Source organism: Struthio camelus, chromosome 17 (assembly GCF_040807025.1).
Source record: "Struthio camelus isolate bStrCam1 chromosome 17, bStrCam1.hap1, whole genome shotgun sequence".
NCBI classification, from domain to species: domain Eukaryota; kingdom Metazoa; phylum Chordata; class Aves; order Struthioniformes; family Struthionidae; genus Struthio; species Struthio camelus.
In genome coordinates, this window is record NC_090958.1 from 18,442,389 (window position 1) to 18,466,480 (window position 24,092).

A 24,092-nucleotide genomic window follows, 5' to 3' on the forward strand; every position below is an offset into this window, starting at 1 on the left:
GAAAGATAAACATATCCGACAAAGAATCCTAGGTAATCAAAGCACAAGGTGCAAACTGAAAAGCACTGTTTTAAGTGAAACAACCAGATCCTGGACCTCATGCTGCACGTATCCAGCTTATGACTTTTGTCAAGTCAAACATTTATATCTTGAAAGATATATATCTTATTTAGGGCTCTGCATCACCAAAAATCGAATTTAAAATGTTAACACTGCAGGTGATGCTTTCTAAAACTAGTAGCAAGGATTTTTACAGATATCTCACTAAGTTATACTCCCCGAAATTATCGCGTTCAAATATATTTCAACAACATCTAGTTTCAACTCGGTTGAAAAGCTTTTTTTTAAAGAACACTTAAGACATGACACAAATTATAATGCAAATAATTGCATGTCAACAAAAACAGCAATCACGGCATAATCTAGAAAATTAAGAAAAAAAATCTTAAAGTTGTTACATAAAGGTAAACCGCACAGCTGCAATAACAATTACGTAACAAACATTTCACTTCAACACAACTGCACATTCCCGCTTTTACCCAAACACAACCGTCTTCACGGATTTCGCTGGAACACCAACGCAGAGGCGAGCCTCCAACGCGCGCTTCTCCTTGGGTCCCCAACAGCAAAGGTATTCCCAGCTAAGCTCATTCCAGAATGAGGGCAGGTCTCCTTACGTTTCTAAGGAGTTTTTTTTTTCCCCCCCCTCTCCCCCCACCCCCAGTATCGGAAAAGTTGAGGGTGTTTTCTGCCATCTCTATCCATTCTTCTGTCCCACAGACGAAGCGACACCGTAGCCTGGGGAAGTGCTTTTCTTTCCCGCTTACTTTCTCGGTATTTGCACAAACCGAGACAAGCTCCTCTATAACCACCTAAGCAATCCCAATTGCATGCGACATACTCCAAAATATTTGGGGACGGCTCAGTACAGGGGGTTCCTTAACCCGCCCGTCCCCTCACAAACGCTTCCCTCCGGCCTCCCCATCCACTTCTCCACCAGCCCGAGCGCCGCGGAGCTTCGCCGCGCGGCCCCGAGACCTCCGCCACCGCTCCGGCCCCTTTCAGCTCCACAAACGGTCCGAGGCCTGGCACGGAAACCAGGCCGACGGGCAGAGGCGGCCCGAGGAGGTGGCCCGGCCCGGCCCGGCCGCCCGAGTTACCTGGGCTGCGAGGCGGAGACCAGCCCCTGACAGCCGCCCGCTCCGGCGAAGGTGCCGCGCGTCAGCGGACGCCGTTATCCCCTGCACTCCTCCCCCGCGGAGGAGGAGGAAGAAGGGGGGGGGGCAGGTTTCTAAGCGGACGGAGACAACGAAGGCTCCGCAGCCGCCCGGTCACACGGCGCCGGGGCGGGAGCCGAGGGGTGGCCGCCGCCGGGCCGCGAGGCGCCTCCTCCTCCCCGGCTGCCAGCGGCGGCGAACGGGTCGGAGCGGAGCCGGCGCCGGGCCCTGAGGCACCGCGAGGCCGCCAGGCTCCGGCCGAGGCTCCCGCCGGGCGCCGCCGCCGGCCGCGGAGCGCGCGACGAGGCGGGAGACGCGGCCGCGCGCAGGGCCCGCCTGAGGAGCGAGCGAGCGAGCGGGCCGCCCCGCCGCCGCCGCCGCCGCCTCCTCGGCCGCCGCCAGCCGGGGGAAGCGGGCGAGGCGGCGGCGCGGGCTGGCGGGCGGCGCGGGGTCCGTACCGTAGATGGGCCGCAGGCGCCGGTCGTTGGGGTCCTGCACATGGCCCCGCGCCGCCATGATGAGAGCGCAGAACCGCAGTGCGCAGCCGCCGGCCGGGGCCGGCCCGGCCCGGGGGCGGGGGTGAAGGGGCCGGGCCGAGCCCGCCGCCCCGCCCCGGGCCGCCCGCCGCCCCGCCTCCCCCTCCTCCCCCCTCCCCCTCCCTCCCTCCTCCCCCTCCTCCCCCCTCCCCCTCCTCCCCTGCCCCTCCTTCCCCCTCCTCCTCCTCCTCCTCCTCCCCTGCCCCTCCTTCCCCCTCCTCCTCCTGCCCCTCCCCCTTCCCTCTCCTCCTCCTCCCCCTCCCCCTCCTCCTCCCCCTTTCCCCTCCTTCTCCTCCTGCCCCTCCCCCTCCTCCTCCCCCTTTCCCCTCCTTCTCCTCCTCCCTCCTCCCCCTCCTCCCTCCTCCCTCCCCTCCTCCCTCCCCTCCTCCCTCCCCTCCTCCCCCTCCCCTCCTCCTACCCCTCCCCTCCCCCTCCCCTCCTCCCCTTCCCCCTCCTCTCCCTCCCCCTCCCCCTCCTCCCGCCGTATCGCCGCAGCCATGTCGCGATATTGCTCAGGCTCGCCCTGTCGCCTTGGGAGGGGGGGGACGTCGCGTTGCGACAGGCCTTCCCCTACCGCGGGTCTCGCCCGCGCCTGTCGCGATACGGGCCGCCGCTGCGAGGCCGCGTCGCGACAGCTCGCGCCTCCGCGCGGCCCAACGTCCCTTCCCGCCCGCCCGCCCGCCCGCGGTCTCCCACCGGGGACACCGGGCCTTGTGGGCGCTCGGGGCGCTTCTCCCGCCTCGCGCTTGCCCTCGGCGGGGCGAGCAGGCCGGAGGGAGCGGAGGGCGAGGCGGGTAACGCCACCAGTTACCGGCGCTAAGGCGGCGTTTGCCGTCGCGGTAGACGGTTCTCGGTTGCTTAGACCTTCGCAAAACATAACTGGTCTTAAAATTTACCGGGGCTGTTCGTCCGCCTCGTGCTAATTCCAGTCGCTGCCGCCTTTATGCTCCTGGGAGCAGACGCTCACCCCGGTCGTCCTCGCGCTCGGGACGAGGAGTTGGTGCGCTGGTGTGGCCGTTGGCTCTGGGAACCTGCCTTTTAACATGCTGGCCAAAACTTGTCTGAATTACGCCGGACTATGAGCCTTTAAAAAATACACGGGGTTGAGAATTTAGGTTTCAGTGGCTGAATTTGTAGAAGGCTCTGCCCTTGCTAGCTGGGCTGCAGTCAGACAAAAACGGGTTTTCTTCGCAATTTGCAGCTTTGCGTTGCTCCCTGCCTGGCCAAGCGTGGACGTGAGAAGCTGAGAGCAAGCAGAACTGACTCTCTTTTGCCAGCAACTGCATTGCCAGGCCTCAGAAGTGGGAAAAGGGAAGCTGCCTGACCCCAGCAGAAGAGGGGCTGCAAGAGCAGACACGGGCAAGGGCATGAGAGAGACCAGCTGGAGGAGAGCGAGATGCTGCAAGTTGAAAAAGGGAAGAGAAGTGCTAAAGCGGTGCTCTGAATCTAGCAAGTCCATGTAATTCCGAGTGCTCTAAAAAAACAGGTCTTTATTGCCTCAAGCTGAGCTCCCAGAACAGGTGGCTCTCTTTTGAATATTTTTTTCTGTCCCGCATATAAAATGTAACAATTACATTTGGTTAACATGTTTTGAGCCTTTATCAATAACAAACATTTCATAAGTTATTTGGAAAATATGAGAATGTTAGGGACTGTATCTGCTCTGTCTCACTGAAGAGAGCTAAATCAGTTGTCAGAACTTGTTTAAACACATAAATCTGCATCTTGTGTTGAGAATTAGTGATTGCGTTAGTACGTGCAGAATCCATGCTCCTGCTGCTGTTCAGTTAGTTAGGTATGGCTTGGCAATAGAGGGTGATTTCCTTAAACTGTTGTTTGAAATGATCAAGGACGTTTGAAAGCAGCCACCCCGCTGCTGAGTCATAGCCTACTTCGGTGATCTTTGCTCACAAGGAGGAATGCTGATATTTTAATGTAGAATTATAAAATCTCAAAAAGAAACATAAGAAGTGTTTATATTCAATGATGTTAAACAATGTCCTCTCCTGGAAAGTAGAACCAACCTTATCAAATCTCAATTGTTTCCAGCCATATTAAATAAGCAATGGTAGCACTTTTCCCTTCAAAAAGTCAGTAATCCAGAGCAGATATCAAAGATACATTTTACTTTAGTAGAAACCTACTAATTTAATACTCTGTTGCAAAATGAGTCTAGCAAATGCTTGCAGAAGAGAAACAATAGACGTTGATACTGACTGGACCGGAAAAAAATGTAAAACATTCCATAATTGGAATTATAATTAGGCTCCATAACTTAAACTCTCTAGTCGTTACATCTTCTATCTGCCAGCATCTTGGCTGTCATGATGACAAAGTGCATGTGTTGTTTGACTTAAGGAAAGAGAAGTATAAAGACTGAAATTGTCTATCAGGTCATCCTTTTTCCTCACTGATTAAAATTTTGGTTGCTAATTGAAACTAATACTGAATTAGGTAGACTATCGGTTCCTGTGCCGATTTGGCAATGCTTGTGGGTGCAGAAAAACATGATTGGCTTTGTATGTGAATGACCAGTTCTTGATGAAGGCAATAACAGTATGCAAATAGAACTACTGCCATGAATTATTGTTAATTGGATTTAATATTTGATCTTTAATTGCTTCAAGGAAAAATTACAACGTGTGTCTTCCAATAAACTATCATTTCTGTGAAAGGTGGTAGCTTCTGCTGCCTTTTCCGTCTTTCATAGGAACTGTTTGTGCTTGTAGACTGCAAAACTCATTTTTGCATGAACCTTTTTTAGCACAGCTCACTGACTCCCTTTCCTCCTACTCATTACTCGCAGAAACGCAGCTCCGTTCTTTGGTGAGCTCTGAAAGCGTGCTTGTTATAGGTTTCAGAAAAGGCAAAGTGAGGCATTACGCAGGAAACGATTCCAATTCCTGGGCCTGGCTAAGTCGTAGTGTAACTGGACTTGCATCTGCTTGTCAGTACTGACATTTGTGCTGTACCTTCTACACCTACGTGTTGCACCCTCCCAACACGTACTGCAGTCACCACGTGCAGTGCCTCGAGGTCCTCACTCTTCCAACAGTTCCTGCAAAATTCTCTGCAGAGCCCATGTTACAAATACGGTATCTTGATTGAGCTTGTGAGAAAATGGAAAAGCTGCCTTACTTGTCATTTTTGGATTGAAATTTTAGGAACAATCTAGCAGATTCTGAGACCATAATAAAGACATTGGCCCTTTTTCCTTTGTAAATAGAGGAGATAAATTTTTTGAAATCAGAAATTCAATTTCACAGAGAGGTCCAACTTTAGCACAGAGGGGAAGATGAACGTGGGAGATGGGGATGCTCCAAACGTTTACCAACGTTCCTTCATGTCAATTTCTAGTATAATCAATGGGGAAATTCACTATTTAGTCAATAGACTGGTCATCAGAAATCAAACAGTCATAATCAAGTAGTTGGAAACATTTCTCACTGAGTGTCATTCCTATCCGGGGACCTTTTAGTAAAGTCTGTGATACAGAGTTGTTCATGTTAATGCAGTTTTCAGAAAGCAGATTTTTTGCAGGGGGGACCCCAAACCAGACAAAGATCTGCCTTAGGCGGTTCCTTTGTTGCAGAGCAGCAGGACACCTCAGCGACCCTCTCGTTCAGAGAGAGCCTGGTCAGACGAAGGCTGCAGCCAGTACCAGGGAAGCTCGTCAGTGGTTGCACTTGCTCAGAGAAGCTGGTTCCCTTTCAGAAGGTTACACAATTAGCAACATTTGTTAACCATTTTTTTTAAAGGTAAGACTGGGCTTGACTGGGGGTTGCTTCACTTTCTTCTCAAAGGCAAGTCTTACGGGGGATTAAGTGCTGCAGGCAGGGCGGCTCCCGCGTCGCTCTCTTCCCCCAAGCTTTTCCTGGCTGCCTGAAATCCCGCGCCAAAAGAGTTCCACAGCGTGGCGCAGGGCTGGGCGCAGACCTTCCACGCATCGTACCTTGCATGCTATGAACGGACAGAGGGAGTTTCCTAGATAGTTTTATTTAGAAAAATGACATCCTTTCTCCCAGATGCCTTTTCCCCTTCTAATAAAATGCAATGCTCCAAAGTCCAAATGTACAGCCTGTTCACAGAGTCTACACGCCTCTTGCTAGGATGAGACAGAGACATTGGAATGCTTCAGGATATTTTTCAAAAATACTTTCTCTCTGCATCTTGCAGATATATATTTATATATGTATACATATATGTATATGCAGTCAGGCAACTCCTTTGGTGAGGTGTGGAACCCTTCTCAAACACATATCGAGAGGGAATACAGTCCTAAATTGAGAAAACTGAGATTGATGTAGTTTATCAGTATCTAAAAAGGTGAAAAGAAAAACTCTCCTTTGGCATCAAAGGGAAAAATTAGGACTTCAAAGTAGTAAAGGACATAATTTTATTATGTAGCCTTTTTCAATGTTGCCACTGCACCCTTCAGTACTTCCCTGTGTTTTGCTCTGTGACCTGTTACATAGGATGCTCAGTTAGTTGCAATTTTCCTGATGGACCGTCCAGGAATTTAACTTCCTTTATTCAACATGCAGTCCCGGAGCGTGCTACAGTCCTAGGATTTGGTGAGATACCATCACTAGACAAAAGGCGGTTTGCCTTGTACAAGCCTGTGTCCGATCAGGGGCAGAGCACACAGGTCTGATTGCTTTTGCTTAAGGACAAGCTGTTTGGGAAGGTGCGGAGCAGGGCTGCAAGAACAGGCCTTTGGAGAATCATAAGCACAAGGGGAGCTGGGGTTTAGCCCGGCAGGATGAAAGCTGAAACGGGTGGGATTGCTGCTGCACCTCCACTGAGCACCCAGGGGGAAGAGCCATCGCAGGGGACAACTTGGCACAAGAGCAAGCATGCCGAATGAAAGAACCGGCCACAGAAATCCTCGGGGTGAAAGACGGTTTCTAATTCGCGGGAGGCTAGCGGGGCCTGCCGGCCTTAGCACGGCGCAGCAGCAGCGCAACCCCCACACCACGGCCCGCCGCCCTCCCGGGCTCGGGCCCGACTAGGCCACGAGGGGCGGGACCCAGCCTCAAATACCGAGGGGGGCGGGGCTACCTACCTAGTGACGTCTGTGCGAACCAATCCATGCCCAGCGGGGGCGGGGACCAGTTTGACCAGTGAGCGGCAACCGCCTCGCCTAATCAGCATGCGGCGCGGCGCGGCGTTGGCCAATGGGGAGGCGGAGGGCGGGCGCGGCGGGGCCGGTAGGAAGCGCGAGGCCGGGTCGGGCCCGGTGTTTGGTTCCTGAGGAGCCGGTGAGTGGACCGGGGATGGGGGGAGGGGTGGACGTTGACCCTTCTCCTGGTGGGGCTGATTCCCCCCAGAACCGTAGCCCCGGCCGCCACCAACCCGAGGGGACAGGGGGTGTCCCTGGTTCCCCCCGCTTTGAGGGGAGGTGGTTGGCCCTCCCCCCCCCCCTCCCGTGGTGCTACCAGCCGCCCCCCCGCTGAGGGGACGGGGGTGATCCCTCCCCCCCCCCCCCCCAGTGAGGTGCAGGTGCCCTCAGACCCCCATGTTTGAGGGGAAGGGGGTGTCATTTCCCCCCCTGGTGAGGTACCAGTGTCCCCAGACCCCCATGTTTGAGGGGAAGGGTGTCACCCCCCCCGGCGAGGTGCAGGTGCCCCCAGACCCCCATGTTTGAGGGGAAGGGGGTGTCACACACCCCCCCTCGGCGAGGTGCAGGTGCCCTCAGACCCCCATGTTTGAGGGGAAGGGGGTGTCATTTTCCCCCCCACGGTGAGGTGCCAGTGCCTTCAGACCCTCATGTTGGAGGAGTAGGGGGTGTCACACCCCCCCCCGGGTGAGGTACTGGTGCCCCCAGACCCCCATGTTTGAGGGGAAGGGGCTGTCTCCCCCCCCCCAGTGAGGTGCGGGTGCCCCCAGACCCCCATCTTTGACCCCCTCCCCCCCCACCTCTGAGGGCCCCCCTGGGTGTTAGGCTTGGGCCGCGTCTCCTCCCCATCTCATGGGGTGGGGGGTGGCCGGGTCCCTCAGGACAACACAGTCCACGAGGCCGCAGGTGTGGCCGGAGCGTGTGCCACCTGCGTGTGCCTCGGTGCCCCCACTCCTGGGGGGAAAACAGTCCCTGCAGGAGAGCTGCTCCTTGGCCGGCTGGGACTCCCTGCGCTCTGCAAAGCCACAGGAAACGAGAATTAAAATAACTCGCTGAGTAACAGGGGAATCTTTTAGGCCCCTTGCTGAAAACGGGGCACGTTGCTCATTGGAGGCGTTACTGTGTCACCGCAAAAGACCCAGTGGTAGCAAACAAAGTCTTGCAATTATCTGGTGAACAGAATTGAAACTGTAAATGTTTCATTGTCCTCTCTTCCAGTTCTCTGACAGAAAATTGGCTATGGCTGCAGTTACAGAGCAGGAAACCCAGCTGTGTGGCAACTGGTAAGAAATGAAACTGAATACTTGGCAGAAGTGAGTCTGTGTGTTGCTTGCTGTGCTTTTGAATAAGGACGGAGGTCAAATGAGTAAGCAATATATATTCTCTTTGAATGCTATAAAACGCCAGAAAATGTAAAGTAATTATGAGAATACCTTATTTTTAGGAACTTTTGGGTTTTCTTTTTGCCTTTTTGAGTATTAGCATCTTATAAAGCCACTTTTCCAACCAAATTAGTCAAATTTCTGACTTAGAGGTGACTAGAGAGAAATCGAGGTGTTAAGTAAAAATGAAGAATTGGTTTTCTTTTTTCTTTTTCTTTTTCTTTTTCTTTTTCTTTTTCTTTTTCTTTTTCTTTTTCTTTTTCTTTTTCTTTTTCTTTTTCTTTTTCTTTTTCTTTTTCTTTTTCTTTTTCTTTTTCTTTTTCTTTTTCTTTTTCTTTTTCTTTTTCTTTTTCTTTTTCTTTTTCTTTTTCTTTTTCTTTTTCTTTTTCTTTTTCTTTTTCTTTTTCTCTTAACAGGATGTGGACAGAATGTTTAATTCTGAGTTTTGCTTTAACAGATGTGGGGCTTAAAAGCAGAGATGTGAAAATAGAGTCAGTAGGTACACATTGATATGGCAGTTGTTTCTCTTTGATAACAAATATCTTTGGAAGCTGCAGTGTTGGTAATACGTTTACTGATAATGATTTGATCGCAGAAATCTCATTTTAGATACAAGCAACTAAAGAAGTGAATAGCCTTTCAAAGAGAAACATCGGAACCGAAATAGTTTCTTGCAAAATCAGCCTAGTTTGTTTGCAAGAAGTGAGTCTGTGCTGTTTAGACAGTGCCGCTGGACTTTGTTGCTTTGTCAGACCATTGGCTTGTTGGGGCCTGGCAAGGGATAAAACTGAACAGCTGTAGTGGTTTTCCTTTGTGGCAGGGAAGGGTGCTTAGTAATAGGTTATAAAGTTAATTTTGGTGTTTTGAAGGCTGATTTATTGGTGGGAGGTGGGAGGGACTGATAACTTTCATCTAGAAATAATGCTACCTGCTTGAGGTAGAAATAAGGGCTAAGCTCCTACTGCTTTGGTTCCACCTGTTCTTTTTCAATAGACCTCTTGTTTGTTTGTTTGTAAGCCTTGCATCCTCCTGAAGATAGGAAAACAAGTATCTTGGAAATTAAGTGAGTTAGGGATTTTGGGCTGCAGAGTGGTATGTTCACTGTTAGTCTTCACTTGGCAGGTCTAGAGTAACAGAATCTGCTGTTTAAATTTTTTGTTTGTTTTCTCCAAGCAGAGCACTAGTAGGTCTTCTCTGATAGCCAAGTTCTTCTTAAAAGAAACTTTTATCTTTTCAACTGATCTATTAATTTGGACTTGGTGGTAACTTGTATATGCTACGAAGCTTCTCTTTCACGTAAGGAAATTAATTCATGTTGATTTTTATCTTAATGCAGTGTGAAAAATGTGACCTCCGCATGCTGTATGCGTTCATATGCTGATTATATGGAACGCTGAGGTCTGGTTGGGCTTACCTTTGTCTTTAGTTACTCAGTTCTCTAAACTATGAATCCTTAGAAAACTTTCTTAGGATTTTCTTTGAAAAGCTGCTTGAAGTTGTTGTCAGTGTATTTTTCAGAAAAAGTAACCCTCTCTGTCTGTCTTATAGCAAAAAGGATATTCCTGTTGCCAATTTCACCATCCATGAAATCTACTGTAGCAGAAACATTGGAGTATGTCGCTACTGCAGTGAATCAATCCCAAAGACTGAAATGAAGAACCATATTGAATCTGAACATGTGCAGGTAATGAACAATTTTTGCCTATAAAGTTGCTGGCTTTTATGGAAAAGAATCTAATGAGATATGTTTGTTGTAGGTTACCTGTAAGTGTAGTATGAAGATAGAAAAAAGCCTCTTGGAGGATCATAAGGTTGGTGGACTTTGTATTTTTCGACCCTCGGAAGGTACTCAAAGCGTTTCCGAGCACTGATTCTGGAGTCTTTCTGTCAGCAAAGACCTATATACCAACCTGTGATTTATGCATATCTTTGCCGTATTTAACCATGCTTTCTAAGTTTGCACGCTCTGAAAAAATGCAGTTGGAAACTGCTTTAAAATGGTGTAGGCTGCTCAAAGCTCTGTATCAAAAGGCTATCTGTGATAACAAGCAATTTTGTCCTTATTAGTGATTAAGATGGAGAATGGTACGCTGCTTCTGAAGTAGCATAATACGATTAACTGGGTTGTTTTTTTCATTCCCTTACTCTTACACGTTTTGGTCTTCACTGCAGTCATTATATGAGTTTTAAGAGCTGGTCATGTCTGAACAGACTTTTAAAATGAACCAATATAGGACAGTGGGATTTTTCTGAGTTACTGAATCCAGCTCTATGCTGGCACGTTATAAACATGCCTGTTATAAACTTCAGTGTTTTATCTTCTAGTGGGCTTATTTAAAGGTAGCTCTGGAAGAATTATCACGCGAGTCTACTTATTGGTGCTGCTTTATTGGGTGAGGAAAAAAGTGATTTTCTTGGAGAAAATGCCCAGTGCAAAACACCTCAAGTTTGCACTTGGTTTATCCTGCAAGTTGGTGTGTAGAGCCTTTCTTTCCTTTTTATTTATAAAGCAAATGATGATGTCTTACTGCATCATCTTCTATTATAACATATATTTTACTGCATCATCTTCTATTATAACATATATTTCACATAAATTTAAGCAAGCATATGCTTAAAGTTTTACAAAGTTAACCCCTTTTTAAGGGTGACTTATCTGGCGTTTAATGTAGGGTAAAGAACGTATGCAAGCAATTATTGGTGAGTAGTAAATGTGCTGTAAATCTGCTTTCTAATTTAGCACACACTAAGTTGTTTCTTTAGTACTACTTTCAATGAAATACAATTAGCATCGGATCTCAAGACCGTATTTAAAAACTAACTTAAAAAAACCCTCTGAATCTGCTGTTCAAGCATTACAGATTTTAAAAAAAGAATTCTGAAAGTCTTTTTTCCTTTTTTTCAGTATTATTTTTGTATGTTTTGTTTTTATGTTTTTTTTATCATGTTTTTCCTGTGCATGGTAATTCAACATAGGATGTTCTAAATAGTCAGAGTACCTCAACAGGCGTGTTTATGACCGCACAGGTTATATAGCATGTTCTTGTATTTCTTGCATAGTATCTTATTTCAGACTGTTCTTTGGTGCAACTTTGTATCTGGCTAGAGAAACAATAGGCTGCTCAACTCTTAAGCAAACTGAGACCCTTCTCCCTCCACCCGCCCCCGTGTTGCATAAGTCTTCCATATGTGGAAAATAATCCCTTTTCCTCTTTTTTAGGCATCAGCGTGCCCTTTGCGTCCTGCGGTCTGTCAACATTGTGACATACAGCTTACATTCAATAAGCTTGACGATCATGAAAGTTACTGTGGAGCTAGAACTGAGAGGTGCAGTGGGTGCGGTCTTAACGTAATGGTAAAAGATCTAAAAGAGCACCCTCGAGTCTGTGGGAAAGAGGCGAAACAAGTAAGAGTAAGCAGAACAGTGCCTCGCGATGAGGATGCAAATTTGCGTTCCCTTCGAGACATTAAAAACCAACTAAGATCAGATAGCTATGCTGGGCCTTTGTGGAGAATGCCCAGGGTGCTAGAAAATCAGCTTTACAGCGGTTGCGTAGGAGACAAAACACTTAAGGACATTAGTAGAAGAAATGTTTCAGCTGTACAAAGAAATCGGAATCAAGGTAAGGTGTAGATAAGGGTAATAATTTGCTTCTAATTTGACATTTGGTGGCTGATCCGAGTATAAGATTTTGTAACTGCTTTATGTGAAATTACTGAATCATGAAAACTGCAGAGGCAATATGAGTGGGACTTTTTTCTACTGTTGAATAGAATTGCAAATGTATAAGCCAATTAAAAAGAGAATTGCTGAGATACCTGGTGTTAAAGGCTAGTACACGGCCTGTTCTATTATCAGAACAAGTAGCTAGTTTAAAAATGAAATTGGAGTTGTTGGCTCACTGCAAATTCTGTCCATTTTTATTTAGCAGCTGTACTCTTCTTTGCTTCAGTTAAGTAAAGGGTAGGTAAGATCTGTATGTGGGTTCACATACCTAGTGCTGAGCTTTTCTGCAATAGAGAAGCCTGTTTGGACATAGCTGAGATTTATAAATGCCTCTGCTCTTTCCACTGAAGCCTCTAATCTCTTACCTCAACATGCAGAGGGTCATGTCATGTTTTAAGACATACCCTTTCCTTGAGCTCTCTGCTGAATGTATGCTCTGCTTTATGTTTTGGGCCACTCAGGAGACTTAACACTGCAGAATACTAAATTATAGTCCTCATTGTAGAGGACTGCCTCACTTGTAGAAATAATTTCTGGGTTTATTAATAAAGCTAGATGATCTATAGAACTATAGCTTGTAGACCACTTGTGCTAAATTCAATAGAATGTTCACAAATAGGATTTTTACCCATGTGTAAGCTTTATTTAAAACTCTTTATATAATCCATACAAATTAACTACTCCCAATATTGGAAATATGACAGCATGAGGGAGAAGCTTAGCCTTTTTTCAGACATCGTTAATTCAGACTTGAGCGCTGTCTTGGAACCCTACTATTTTTTAAGTGTAACTTTACTACCAGAAAGTGTTTCAGGGTTTTCTTCTGTATATGTATAACTTCCACTGTTCTCAGCTGTCATATCATTAAAAGGAATTAGTTTTCCCACTGATGTACTGAAGAAACAGGACTGAAATGTTTCAGCCTACAATGTTACAATATTTTACAAGACTACAATATTTTATTTGGACCTTGTTCACAACGTAGGTTACAGAACTCTCCTCAGTATAACTTTCATAAAGCTCCCAGTGCCTGTTTTAACTAGCTGTTCAGTCTTAATGTCAAGCTATGAGAATTTACTGTATTGTCTGGTAAAATGCTCGGATGTTCTCAGGCTCAAGCCTTGCATGTGCTTGTCACGTAAGAGAAACAACTTTCTTCTTTGTCTCCAGCTCCCTTTCTTTGTTACAAACAAAAATAGGATGACCCTTCCTTCTTCCTCCAAAATTTGATGCAGGGGGTGTCCTTCTGAGGCTTTGAAAGGCTGAACTTGATGAGTGTCCACATCTGCACATGTGAAACCCTCTTAGTGTAACTAATCTAATGTATTCAAGAAGGTAACTGCTTGTTAGAGGCTTAACATTCTCTGAAATTTATGCTATTTATCTTTTGAAGAGGAGGAACTGGAGCAGCTGGAGGCAAATAAAAACACTAATTCTTCACTTTATGAAGAGGAGGATGCCAGTTTAGACTACATGTTGGCCCTTAGCCTGCAAAATGAGAATAGTCCTCACAACAATAGTGCAGCTGAAATTCACGGTGACTTCTGGAAAAACTACTACACCAAAGAGTCTGTGCCATCTGCCTTTCTTAATGGAACAGACAAGTCAAACATCTTCTCTGACTCTCTAGAGTCTTTTAGCACTTCAAACCACATAAAAAGTAAGTATAAACACTCTTGACTCCCCCCTCCCCCCCCCCCTTTAAAGTTTGGGGCAAGGAGGAGGGAAGGACAGCATTCTCGGCATTGGAGTGTCAAAATTTTTTTTCTGGCATCTTAAAAATGCCAAAATTATGCTCTTTGCAACTCCCTCTAAATCATTTTTAGATAATTAATACACAGGATACTAGAATATGCTCTTCATGCAGTGTCTAGAATTTTTCCTTCCTTTTCCGAGTTGTATCTTCTGGTCCCTCAAAACTTAGTAATACTAGTGTTTAAATTAATAATGCCTCTTTGAAAAAGAAAAAATAAAGCAAGACAGTAGAGAAAGAAGGAATAAAAACTATAGTGAACTCTGACCTTGATATTTTAAAATGCTTTTCAACTTAAAGCACTTGGGAACAGTAAAAGATGTTTTTATTATCCTAGGGTTGCAAAAGTGCCTTCCATTCAACGTGAAACAGTAATATCTCTAAGTTGATGTCATTCTGAAGTGATTTTTTTTAAGAAACAAAATGAAACAGTCTGTGCCTGCCAGTGTTGAGAGATTAATAACAAATGAGTAGGTGACAACTTTTTTTGTTGAGTAAACATGATAGGAAGGGAGGATCTGGGGGAGACCTGAAGTTCCAGTTTCTTTTTATTTTAAAAAGAAAAAAGATACTGAAGAATTATCTGCAGTGGTAATAGGCATTTGTACCAGACCAATCAATACATATTTGAGCCAAAAAGGTTGTTCTCGTTCTGGGTGACCTGAATTTACATACATGAAACTGACCAAGTGGGACTAGAGCAACTCTTTCCTCAGCGCTTGCTCCTGCTGCTGTCCTGTGCCACAGAGCAGGAGTCTGTTGCTTAGGAGTTTAGAAGATCAGATGATCTGATTGCATCAGGCTTCTTTATGGTAGAGGATGTAATCTTTTACTTACCTTGCAGGCAATGAGATCATGTTGCCCTGTGAATTTTGTGAGGAGCTCTACCCTGCTGAAGATCTGATTCTGCATCAGGTTTAGTACTTTTTATATTGTATTTAGGGGTTGGCAGTAAAGATGTTTTTCTGTTACTGTGGCTTTAAAAGGGCGCGGTGTTCACTCAGTGACACTGTCAGAACTGTAGCCAAGTTTTTCCTTGCATAGCATGATTTTTATAAGGCCGCTTATGCTAAACAAGATAGCTGATTTTTCCCTGTTGCTTGCATAACAGACAGGTTGTAACCCAGCAAGTGCCTTTGCTTCATTCAGTAAAAGAAGTTATTCTCCAAATCCACGAAAATGTGATGGTTTGCATGATTTTGGATCCATAAGCAGTAGATCTCTTTATTCGTTCCGGCACCAAGCTGTCCAGGCAGAAGGAAACGTTATCATTCCATGTGAATTTTGTGGCATCCAATTAGAAGAGGAGGTACTCTTTCATCATCAGGTACTAAATCGGTCCTGGGACCGAATCTGATCTGTTGTATCAAATCTAGTTGTTCAAGAAGTAGACTAACTATAGCAATTCCTGTGACCTTTCGGGGCTGCACATTCCAGGAATCCATGTAATTGTCTCCTATGTCAGATCTTCCTGATCTTTCAAAGGCTGTTGAGTCATATCTAAAATGTTGTGGCATGCTGGGGCTCTTACTTTGAAAGCTCTTATAATGAAAACTAAAGAAAAGGCACTGAAATTGCACAATATAAGTATGAATTGCAGGAGAAGAGTACAGCTATAACTGGTGTAGTCAAGAGAGGAAGTGGACAACGTAGACTTCAAAGCTGGGAAATGGAGAGGTGTCCCTGATATAGGAGGGTAGATGTGAAGAGAGGAAAAGGGTCAAAGCTTGAATATGTCTGAAGCTAGGCCTAGCTATGCCTAAGAGAGAAGTGGTGGGTTTATAAAAAGATAATGGGTATATGTACATGCTGTAGAGGAGTTGTTAGAGTATTCTGATTCTTCTGTAGATCACTGTCTGATATTTCTAGTGTGGAAGGAGCACTAGATCTTGGTACTATTTGAGCTGTTATTGGTTATTTCTGCTTTTTTTTTTAAGAATGTTGGGCAAATGCCGGTTAGAGTGCTTGGTGCTTTAATGCTTCTGTTCACCCTCTAAGGAGCAGATTTAGGGGGTGGTGTGCATATAGAAGAAATAGTCCTCTAGAACTGGGTAGTGTCACAGAAGTTGTGAAAATGCTGAACTTGGTCATTTTCTATTTCAGGACTGAAGGAACTGAGGGGTTGTGGTGGTTCTTATAGCCCTAACTAATAAAATAACAAAGCTGTGGTTTTGAACAGGGGTGTGTGTGCTTTTTTTCCCCCTCCTCTCCCTTTCTTCTCCTTAGTGATAATAAGATCTGATAAACTGTCATACCTTATCCTTTCCTGAATTTCTCTCATCATCAGGTACTAAATCGATCCTGGGACCGAATCTGATCTTTTGTATCAAATCTAGTTGTTCAAGAAGTAGACTAACTATAGCAATTCCTGCGACCTTTCGGGGCTGCACGTTCCAGGAATCCATGTAATTGTCTCATTATTTAAAAATTGTGCTTGAAATGAAGGGGAATTTCTATCCACCTTCTATTACAGTTGGCTGTTGGAAGACTTGCCCCCTGCCTGCCTTCAATCTAATGATTTTTGGAAATGCAGACTCCAAAGACTGCTTTATCCATAAGCTTTTAATGTTTGTGGTGGAGTTTGTGTGTGTGATGATCAGGACTTGTTAAGAGTTAGTGACTGGAGTTGAGTTGCTACAAAAGAGTCTGTCTGCTAACCACAAAAAGCCTTTATTTAATGTTTTGTGTTGCAAGTAGTGCTCTTGGTATCTAAAAAAGAGGTAAGAAACCTTTTCCTTTCTAGTTCATAATGGCATTGATACAGAGTTGACGCCTGGAACTTGATCAGAATTACACTAACAGCACTTCAGACTGCTTGCGACATGTTTGGGATTGGCTTTGCGGGGTCATTTGTAGGAGTGAGAGACGGAACGCTGAGTAACAGAGAATGGTCTTAGGTTCGCTGGCAGTGAGGCCCCGAATACAGCGTGGTTCTGTTCGGTAGGACAGACTTTGAAACTTTCAGTTCCATTTTTGCATAGGTCCTGTGATAGCTAGTAGCTATTCCTAAACTGTGTCTGTAGGAGAAAACGTGGGTGTCAGCAAGCCAATACCTGCCTCTTCCTAAAGACAAATCCCTCCTAATTGTAAGCTTTTTGAGAGGTGATGCTTTGCTATGTTTTCGTAGGAATAAATCTGAACGAGCTGTCATTTAAACGCCCAAATTTATCTTTTGCTTTAGGATCAATGTGATTTGCGCCCAGCCACAGCCAACCCGGCAGAAAGCTTGCCGTTACAGCAGCCACTGTCTCCTCAAGACAACATAGAGAGAAGGGAGTCGCCGGAGCTGGCTAGGAGACGAATCAGGCATCAAGGTGTGGGCAAAATGCAGACTTAGGCACGTTGTTTTCCTTACGTTTGCAGGATTGCTGTCAGTGTTCCAAACTGAATAGAAGTTCTTATTCTGTTCTGTCTCCAAAATGTAAACATTTTCAGTTGTCTACCACTGTTCTAGTTTTATGCGAGAAAGATTAAATCACTGAAACTCAATGTACTAAAGATCTTGGTTATGAAATGTGATAGTGCTGGAATAGAAATTAGGTCTAGTTTTGTTATAATTATCTGAATAGTCTCTAACGTCTCACGTTGCGTTTGCTATTCCCAGCATGTGCTCTCTTCTTGTCCTTTCAGGAGATGTTTCTCCTCGGCGTATAGAAGGCTTCAGGCAGCAGAGGCTCAGAGACTTTCCTGCACGAGGAACCAGACCACCAAATAACATGGTGAATGCCAGGAGTGCACCATTGACCTCTTCTGGTACAGCAAGAGCTAGTGATGCTCTGAATTTGAGAGGGAAGCCTAGGAAGGTAGCTGGCAATGAGGGAAGACCAAAGAGCAGAGGTGCAGTTGAACCTACAAGTGGGACAGCGCCACGTACGCGACCAACTCGAAACTTTCATTCAGAAGCCTTCTCGTCCAACTTCTCAAGAACTTCTCCAACGCGACCAAGGTAAGGTCTGTGTTGAGGTCCTGAAAACTATCTTCAGTTTCAAGCAGGCACACTGGGCCTGCCTAGTGGATAGGGCACTGTAGTGGCACTGTATAAGCAAGCTTTGCTCTGCTGGAAGTGGGGCGACAGTCTTAGGCTGGGCACGTTCTGATCTTTGGATAACGACAGCCCAACAGCAGAAATAGTGACGAATCCCTTCCGGTCCTCTGCCTGATTTCCCTACAGTGCAAATTTGAATTTCCTGATATTTGCCTGTGGCTAGAAGGGTTTCACTCAATTTAATTTGGCTGGTTGCCTACCTGACTCTCACACAGCAAAATTAGGTTTCTATATGAAAATAGAGTGAACAATAAGGTCACTTTGAGACTAAGCGTGGGATAACGTCTGCTTATCCACCCGTTGTAGCTGTCTCATCATCTTAGTTTTTCGGAGACTCAGTAAGGCTGGAACAGCTTTCTCTTTATGCCGTTAAAAAACAAACACACCTACACCTAAAATGAAATCCAAAAATCTTAGTGTGGTGCCTGTATAGCTCGACACCTACTTCATTTGCTGCTTAATCCAGTTTGCATTACATGTAGCCTGAATCAGCTCGGTTTTTTCTGCAGTGCATGTGTATTATTGAAGTGCATAAAGGCAAAATGAATAGAGCAGCTGGCTCTTCTGCTACAAAAATAACTGGGTTAGGATCCAGGGGAAGAAGGAAGGGCTTATAGATCTTCCAAACTCTCCCTGATTTGAAGGTACTGGTTATTCAGCAGTAAAAGCACTAAAATCTGTAGGTTTACTTCATCTGAAAGCTTCCGTCTTTTTCTACAGCATGGGAAATGAAGGAGGAAGGGTATCGGATGTTCCAGTCAGCTTCAGGAACAGGAACATAAAGGTAAAGCAGCCAGTGCAAAGGGATTGGTGTTTTGTTCTGTGATCTGATGAGGCACTCTGAAATGGGGCCATCTAGTCAACAACAGAGAAGTTTCTATTCTAACCTTCAAAGGTTAGAATAGAAAATGTGGGAATGTTGTAAGGTGGAAAGTGTTAAAGTGCTATTGATTTGCTTACTGCATGCTTGGCTTATCCTGTGAGTATGACCAGTTAATAAGAGAGGCTATTTCCTGCCTCATTGTCACTGTAGTTGGTACCTAGGTGAGCAATATATTTGCATTTCCTTTTTGTATTGGTTTTGCTGGGATAATAAGCTATTATAGTCCCTTCTGCTCCAGTGGGTTTTTATCAATTGCTTTTTATCAAGCATTCTTTTAAAACATCTTTCTCTTTGCCTCCCCTTTAGGCAAAACCCCAGAGCCCGGAATCTGGTTATCCAGAGGACAAGTGATCTACCACTTATGAAATATGTATTTAGCACTCGACGCACTCTTACTATGCATTACAGTACTTACTTATTTATCTGAGCGCAAGTAATCGCTATATTGTCATGTCATTGAAGACTTTCTATCAAGTTAAATTTTTATAGGGCAGTGATCATTTTATATGTATTTTTAATTTGTGAGAGTATCTATCTTACAGGTTTTTACTTCTGTGATCTATACTAGTGACATCCTGGGTCAGCAAGTATACTGCTACCTAGGGAACCACATGTTCTATGTTTTTTCATGTTGGCTTTTTGTGACAGCCAGTGAAAGAATTTCTTTGACATTCTAATCTTTAAGTGTGCTAGTTATCCTGAAGATGGCAGCAATGATGTATGATGGAAAAAAGAAAGCAAGCTATCAGCCAAGACAATGCTGGGAAAGAGCTGGTCCTAGCAAGTTATTTGACAAGTACTCAACTACATGATAGAGTCCTTTAGGCAAAAAGACTCCCTGGCTGGCACACTGGAGAGCACTCGACTCTGCAAGAGCAGTTATCTCCCTAAATTAAAAGGCTGGGTGGTTTGGCTCAAAACGTTCTCAACAGTAGCAAGTAGCTGAAGAGAATAATAACGTGGTGTTGCTCGCCACCTTGCAGCTGAACCTCTTCTTAAAGCTTCCTGTCCTATCTTGCAGGACTCTACATTGGCTAAGCAAAGCCATAGATACCTTTTGGGGATGAGGGGGGCTGTACCTCTAGCTGCATGTCTTTCTTTGTTACCAGAAGTGCCCATGGCATGGACAGCTGGGATCGTGATTCTCAGTGGATGAGCTCTAAACCCATAGTTCTGTTCTGTGAAATGCTTTTTAATGCTGTATTAGTTCATGCTTTTTAAATTCCTTGTAATAAAATTTATGTAATTATGTCCCAAAACATTGTGAAGCAGAAATCTGTTATGTAACGTGACAGAGTAGAATGGATTGAAAGCTTTCTTTTAGGGCAAGCTTATTACCAGGGGCCAAATGCTAGGTCATGCAGAATCACTGCAACCTGGTCTTTAATAACAATGGAACATGAATTAATGATTACCTGCATTAGGACTTCATTGAACTCTGCTTTACTAAAGCTGTTTGTTAGCATCTCCTGTGCTCTAGCAGGAAGTTAGGGAAGCGGTGGTGTACAGGCTACAGGAGGCAGGTCTTAGGCTGATGCCCATAGGTGTCAGCTAAGACCATTAACCACCTGGAGCAGCTGGTGACCAGGGATCACTACCCAGTAGCAGGTCTTGGGCAAGGCTTTTATTAGAGGCCTTGTTGCATGCTGAATGCCAAGTCAGTGCTGCCAGCAGTGTCACACAAGCCACAAGAATGGAACCATGCTAGTGATTGCTAATGTGATCTTGGTTCTAAAATAAAGACATTTTTACGGACGCTTCCACCAAATGTAAGCGTTTATTAATACAAGAAAGGCAGAATAAAGATATTAAAAACAGGTGGCAATCAACCTTGCACTGGCATTTCTGGGGACAATTGCTATGGTAAGACGACAAGGGAATCTAAGCTCTCGTCTGTTCTGTGAAGGTTAACAGGATGCCTTGGTTCAAAAACTGTTAGTATGAAAAATACCTAAAACTACTAAGCTGACAACTTGGTTTAGTCTGCATTATTTCTCAGGCAAGAGAAATATTGCACTTTCTCATTTAAGAGAAATATTAGCCATTTTACTTGCTTTCCCTTTTGTACAAAATATTTACATTTCTGTTGCAAGTAAGTACAAACAAATTACAGTGTATCAGCCCATAAAAGTGGGATTTAAAAGCAGATAACCTGCAATTAACTTCTAGTAACGCTAATCCTCTGCATCAATGCAGCTTCAGAATTGGAGGACTTACTTTGTATTTCCAGCCCCAAATAAGGACACAGAATACATCTAAAGGGATGTTAAGAATCTCCTTTATGCAAGTGTACACCGTATGGCCAAGAGCACTTGACAGGTTAATGTTGTGTAAGGTAGTACCAAGATGGACACACACCAAGCTAGCACTAATACTCAACTTCGGCATTTTTCCATTGTTTAGTATAATTTTACATTCTGAATGAATATATTAAAAAAAAAAAATCATCACAAACCCATCTTTGCTTTGACAAACAAGCCTATTACAGACAATGTCAAGTTCATTTAAAGCACGAGGAAGTAACGATGATTAGAAAAGCTTAATTAAAGGCCATTTGAGCTGCAGCCCAACTGCTGCAGCACTTCCTTCCTAGTAACTGAAAGAAAATTCCCCCAAAACAAACAAAAAAAAAGCCCCAAGCCATAACCTAGTTCTTGCCAAGGGATCATGTTATATTCTTCAGAAAAAAACCCAAAGTAGATGAAGGTTATTTATTGTTGTGACATTTTTCCTGTAATAAGAAGCGTCATTTACACAGCAGGGTGTAAACAGCATTGACTAAAAGTTTGTTATTTGTAATCATAAATAATTAATTGTAATAAATATGTATCAAGTAACTTTACAGCACACTTTTCAGGGCCAAGATGCAGATATGTTTCACTCAAATGTGCTCTCTGAAAGGAGAAGAAAAACATTAGCAGCAGTTATCTTACTCACAGCTGTAATCAGATCATTGGAAAAGATTGGCATACTGAGTTCTCAAACCCCCTACTAGTGAGGTATTTGACTGCACTGCAAGTCCACTCAAAGTATTAAGGGCTTGAACTGAGAGATTTAAAAACAATATAAAATTGCAATTCAGACGCATCAGAAAGAAACCCAAAACGTATCCTTGTCAGCAACAATAGTTCTGCCGTGAAATTCAGTTGACGTTCTTCACATTTTCCTGTTCGGCACCTGTTTGAGAATGCACTTCTGAGATGGGAGTAAAATAGCTCCAAGCCGTTTATTCTGCTTAGTTTTCCCCTTGGTCTCTGTAAACTCTACATGTGTGTTTGCCCTTACTCTGAAATGATTTTTCAGCTACATATATGCTTCTACCAGAAAATGGACAGGATTCAAGGGTAAATATTATTCCTACATGTATCTGTTCCTTTGAAAGGGAAGTATGTAATAGAATGGTAACACAGCTTTCCTAACAACAGGATTTAGAGACTCTGTATGCCAACAACTATCTCTACAACTGTTGCACACACATTTTTCCATTCGCTCACCGAAGAACAAGAATATACACACTTGTTTAGGCTTTTCTCTCTTGCTCGCATTTTATCTTCCAAGTACCACACGCTCATCATTCCCAATATTCACAATAATATACAATAAATACAGCTTTTTCAATTCCCATTACCACTGACAAGCCAAATTAATTAGCGTATGCTGTCTTCTAAAGAGACATATAATACCAACCTTAAAGTACAGTTACACACACATCATCATAGACCTTTTGTGTGGCTTGATGTGCACTAAACACATCTGAAGGAAAATAACTAACTTGTCGCTCAGTACTGGCACTTAACTTAGATATAGTACGGAGCTGAGTAGCACAGCAGTAATTTCAGTATGATCTCTTTGATTCTTCACCGCACAGGCAATTGTCTGGTTCTAAGTGATTAACAAAGTAATGTCTTAATTTTCAGATGCACCCAGTACAGGGCCACACTTTTTTACATTAGTAAAGGAAGATGCATGTGTTGTTTCTTAAATCACTGCAGAACATATTTCACAAAATACAAAAGTTAAACTTACAGAACTGTTCTCTCTCTCGCTCTCTGGTCTGCCATTATCTTTCCATATAAAATAAAGCTATATCTTCAAATAAGGAACTTTGTGCCTTCTCCCCCATCCTCCTTTTGGGTGTCATATTTCTAGGATAATTTGCTCTTAAAGATCAATCATTTTTGAGTACAGAAACAAGTTACAGGTGTTTAACCACATACTGATTATTCTGAAAGCCTGTTCAGAAATAGGATAAGGTCACAGATTGTAAGCTTGAACTGTGGTATCTTACACCACACAGAGAGAAACCATTCCATTTCTGCTAATACTTTAGAGATAATAAATTATTTTGTTAATAAGCATAGCAGATATTCAAGGACATCTAGGGCAAGAACCCAATTGAATTATGGTCCTTTCACTGTTACGTTCTTTTAGTTATAAACTTTCTTAATTAAAAGTGTCTAGCTGAAACCCCAAATTAATTGTGGTAGCTACCAGTGTGCTTGCTTATAGTTAACAAGTTAGTTAACAAGAAAATGGTGGAAAGGTAAACATGCAGTTTGGCAGCACGTTTTCTGCTCCAAAACTCTAGGAAGTGCTAGAAGTTCTGCATGTTCTCCGACTGTGAAAGAAGGGGTACCGTGTTCTGCTCTTAGAGGTACCCAGGAGTGATTCCTCCCCCAACCCAGTTAATTCCATTTTTGTACTCAGAAATGTTTTAGGGAGAGTGATCTAGAATCCCTTACCTCTGAGCGCTCCCAACCTCAGAATGCTCTCAGTTGTGTTGTGTTTGCATGGGTAATATCGTTCTAAATTACAAAATTAGAAATGTATGTGTTTCAAGGTTTTTCAAAGTTAAATTATACACAAACTGGTCTTTACTAAACTATCCTACAAATATTCCACAAACAAGGCAGCAAAATAACCAGTCCACCACAAAAATCTACAAATACAAAATGTAAGTCTTCCAGTAATTATTGTAATGGGAACAAAAGTTCAGAAAATAAATTAACCTCCAACTTTTCACATAGTATAATGGAGGCTTTTTTTTTTTTTTTTATGCGCGTTGAAGGGTTTCCAACAGAGCTGAGTCATGAAACAATCCAGAGAGTCATCTTTAGTCTTCACCTTCTTCAGCTCAACCACTAAGCGGATCCTCCCTGTAGTGTATAGCATATCGGAGCTTTTCTAGCATTATGTCCAGAGAGGAGTACTGAGGAAGTTTGATCATAAACATGCATGTTTCAACACGGATGTACCGAGAGTCTGGAGAACCTGTAGGGGAAACAAGAAGGTATCTGAACACACCCTCCACTTTCACCTGATTTCACTCATTTTCCAAGAGTATCCTTCCCCCCAATGCCTGTTACAAACTAATATCGAAATAATAAAATTACTGTGTATGTGTGTCTCTTGAACCTTAAATACCACTGT

The 24,092-nt window shown here is 44.1% G+C and overlaps 3 protein-coding genes across 8 annotated transcripts in view; 1 reads left to right on the forward strand and 2 right to left on the reverse strand.

Moving 5' to 3' along the window:
• Positions 1–1,812, reverse strand: part of NAA25 (N-alpha-acetyltransferase 25, NatB auxiliary subunit) — a 33,770-nt gene extending 31,958 nt beyond the window's left edge. Inside the window, exon 1 of one of the 2 annotated variants that reach the window (XM_068911432.1) lies at positions 1,676–1,812. In XM_068911432.1, the coding sequence (XP_068767533.1) occupies positions 1,676–1,733 (58 nt within the window). In that variant the 5' untranslated portion in view covers positions 1,734–1,812. Of the gene's footprint in view, positions 1–1,160; positions 1,349–1,675 lie in introns of those variants that run through there. The other variant, XM_068911433.1, reaches the window with a different exon arrangement.
• A 5,133-nt stretch (positions 1,813–6,945) lies between these two features.
• TRAFD1 (TRAF-type zinc finger domain containing 1) lies at positions 6,946–20,487 on the forward strand. The gene is made up of 12 exons (XM_068911434.1): positions 6,946–7,014; positions 8,091–8,155; positions 9,803–9,938; positions 10,012–10,065; positions 11,475–11,877; positions 13,375–13,641; positions 14,579–14,649; positions 14,846–15,061; positions 16,916–17,048; positions 17,365–17,680; positions 18,500–18,563; positions 18,969–20,487. Exons 2-12 carry the CDS (start codon positions 8,112–8,114, stop codon positions 19,011–19,013), a joined length of 1,749 nt encoding a protein of 582 aa, XP_068767535.1. The 5' UTR covers positions 6,946–7,014; positions 8,091–8,111; the 3' UTR covers positions 19,014–20,487.
• A 436-nt stretch (positions 20,488–20,923) lies between these two features.
• The window catches only part of HECTD4 (HECT domain E3 ubiquitin protein ligase 4), a 78,058-nt gene continuing 74,889 nt past the window's right edge, over positions 20,924–24,092 (reverse strand). For all 5 annotated transcript variants that reach the window (XM_068911430.1, XM_068911429.1, XM_068911427.1 and 2 more), the window contains one exon: positions 20,924–23,933. In XM_068911430.1, coding sequence (XP_068767531.1) covers positions 23,797–23,933 — 137 coding nt within the window. In that variant the 3' untranslated portion in view covers positions 20,924–23,796. The remainder of the gene's footprint in view (positions 23,934–24,092) is intronic.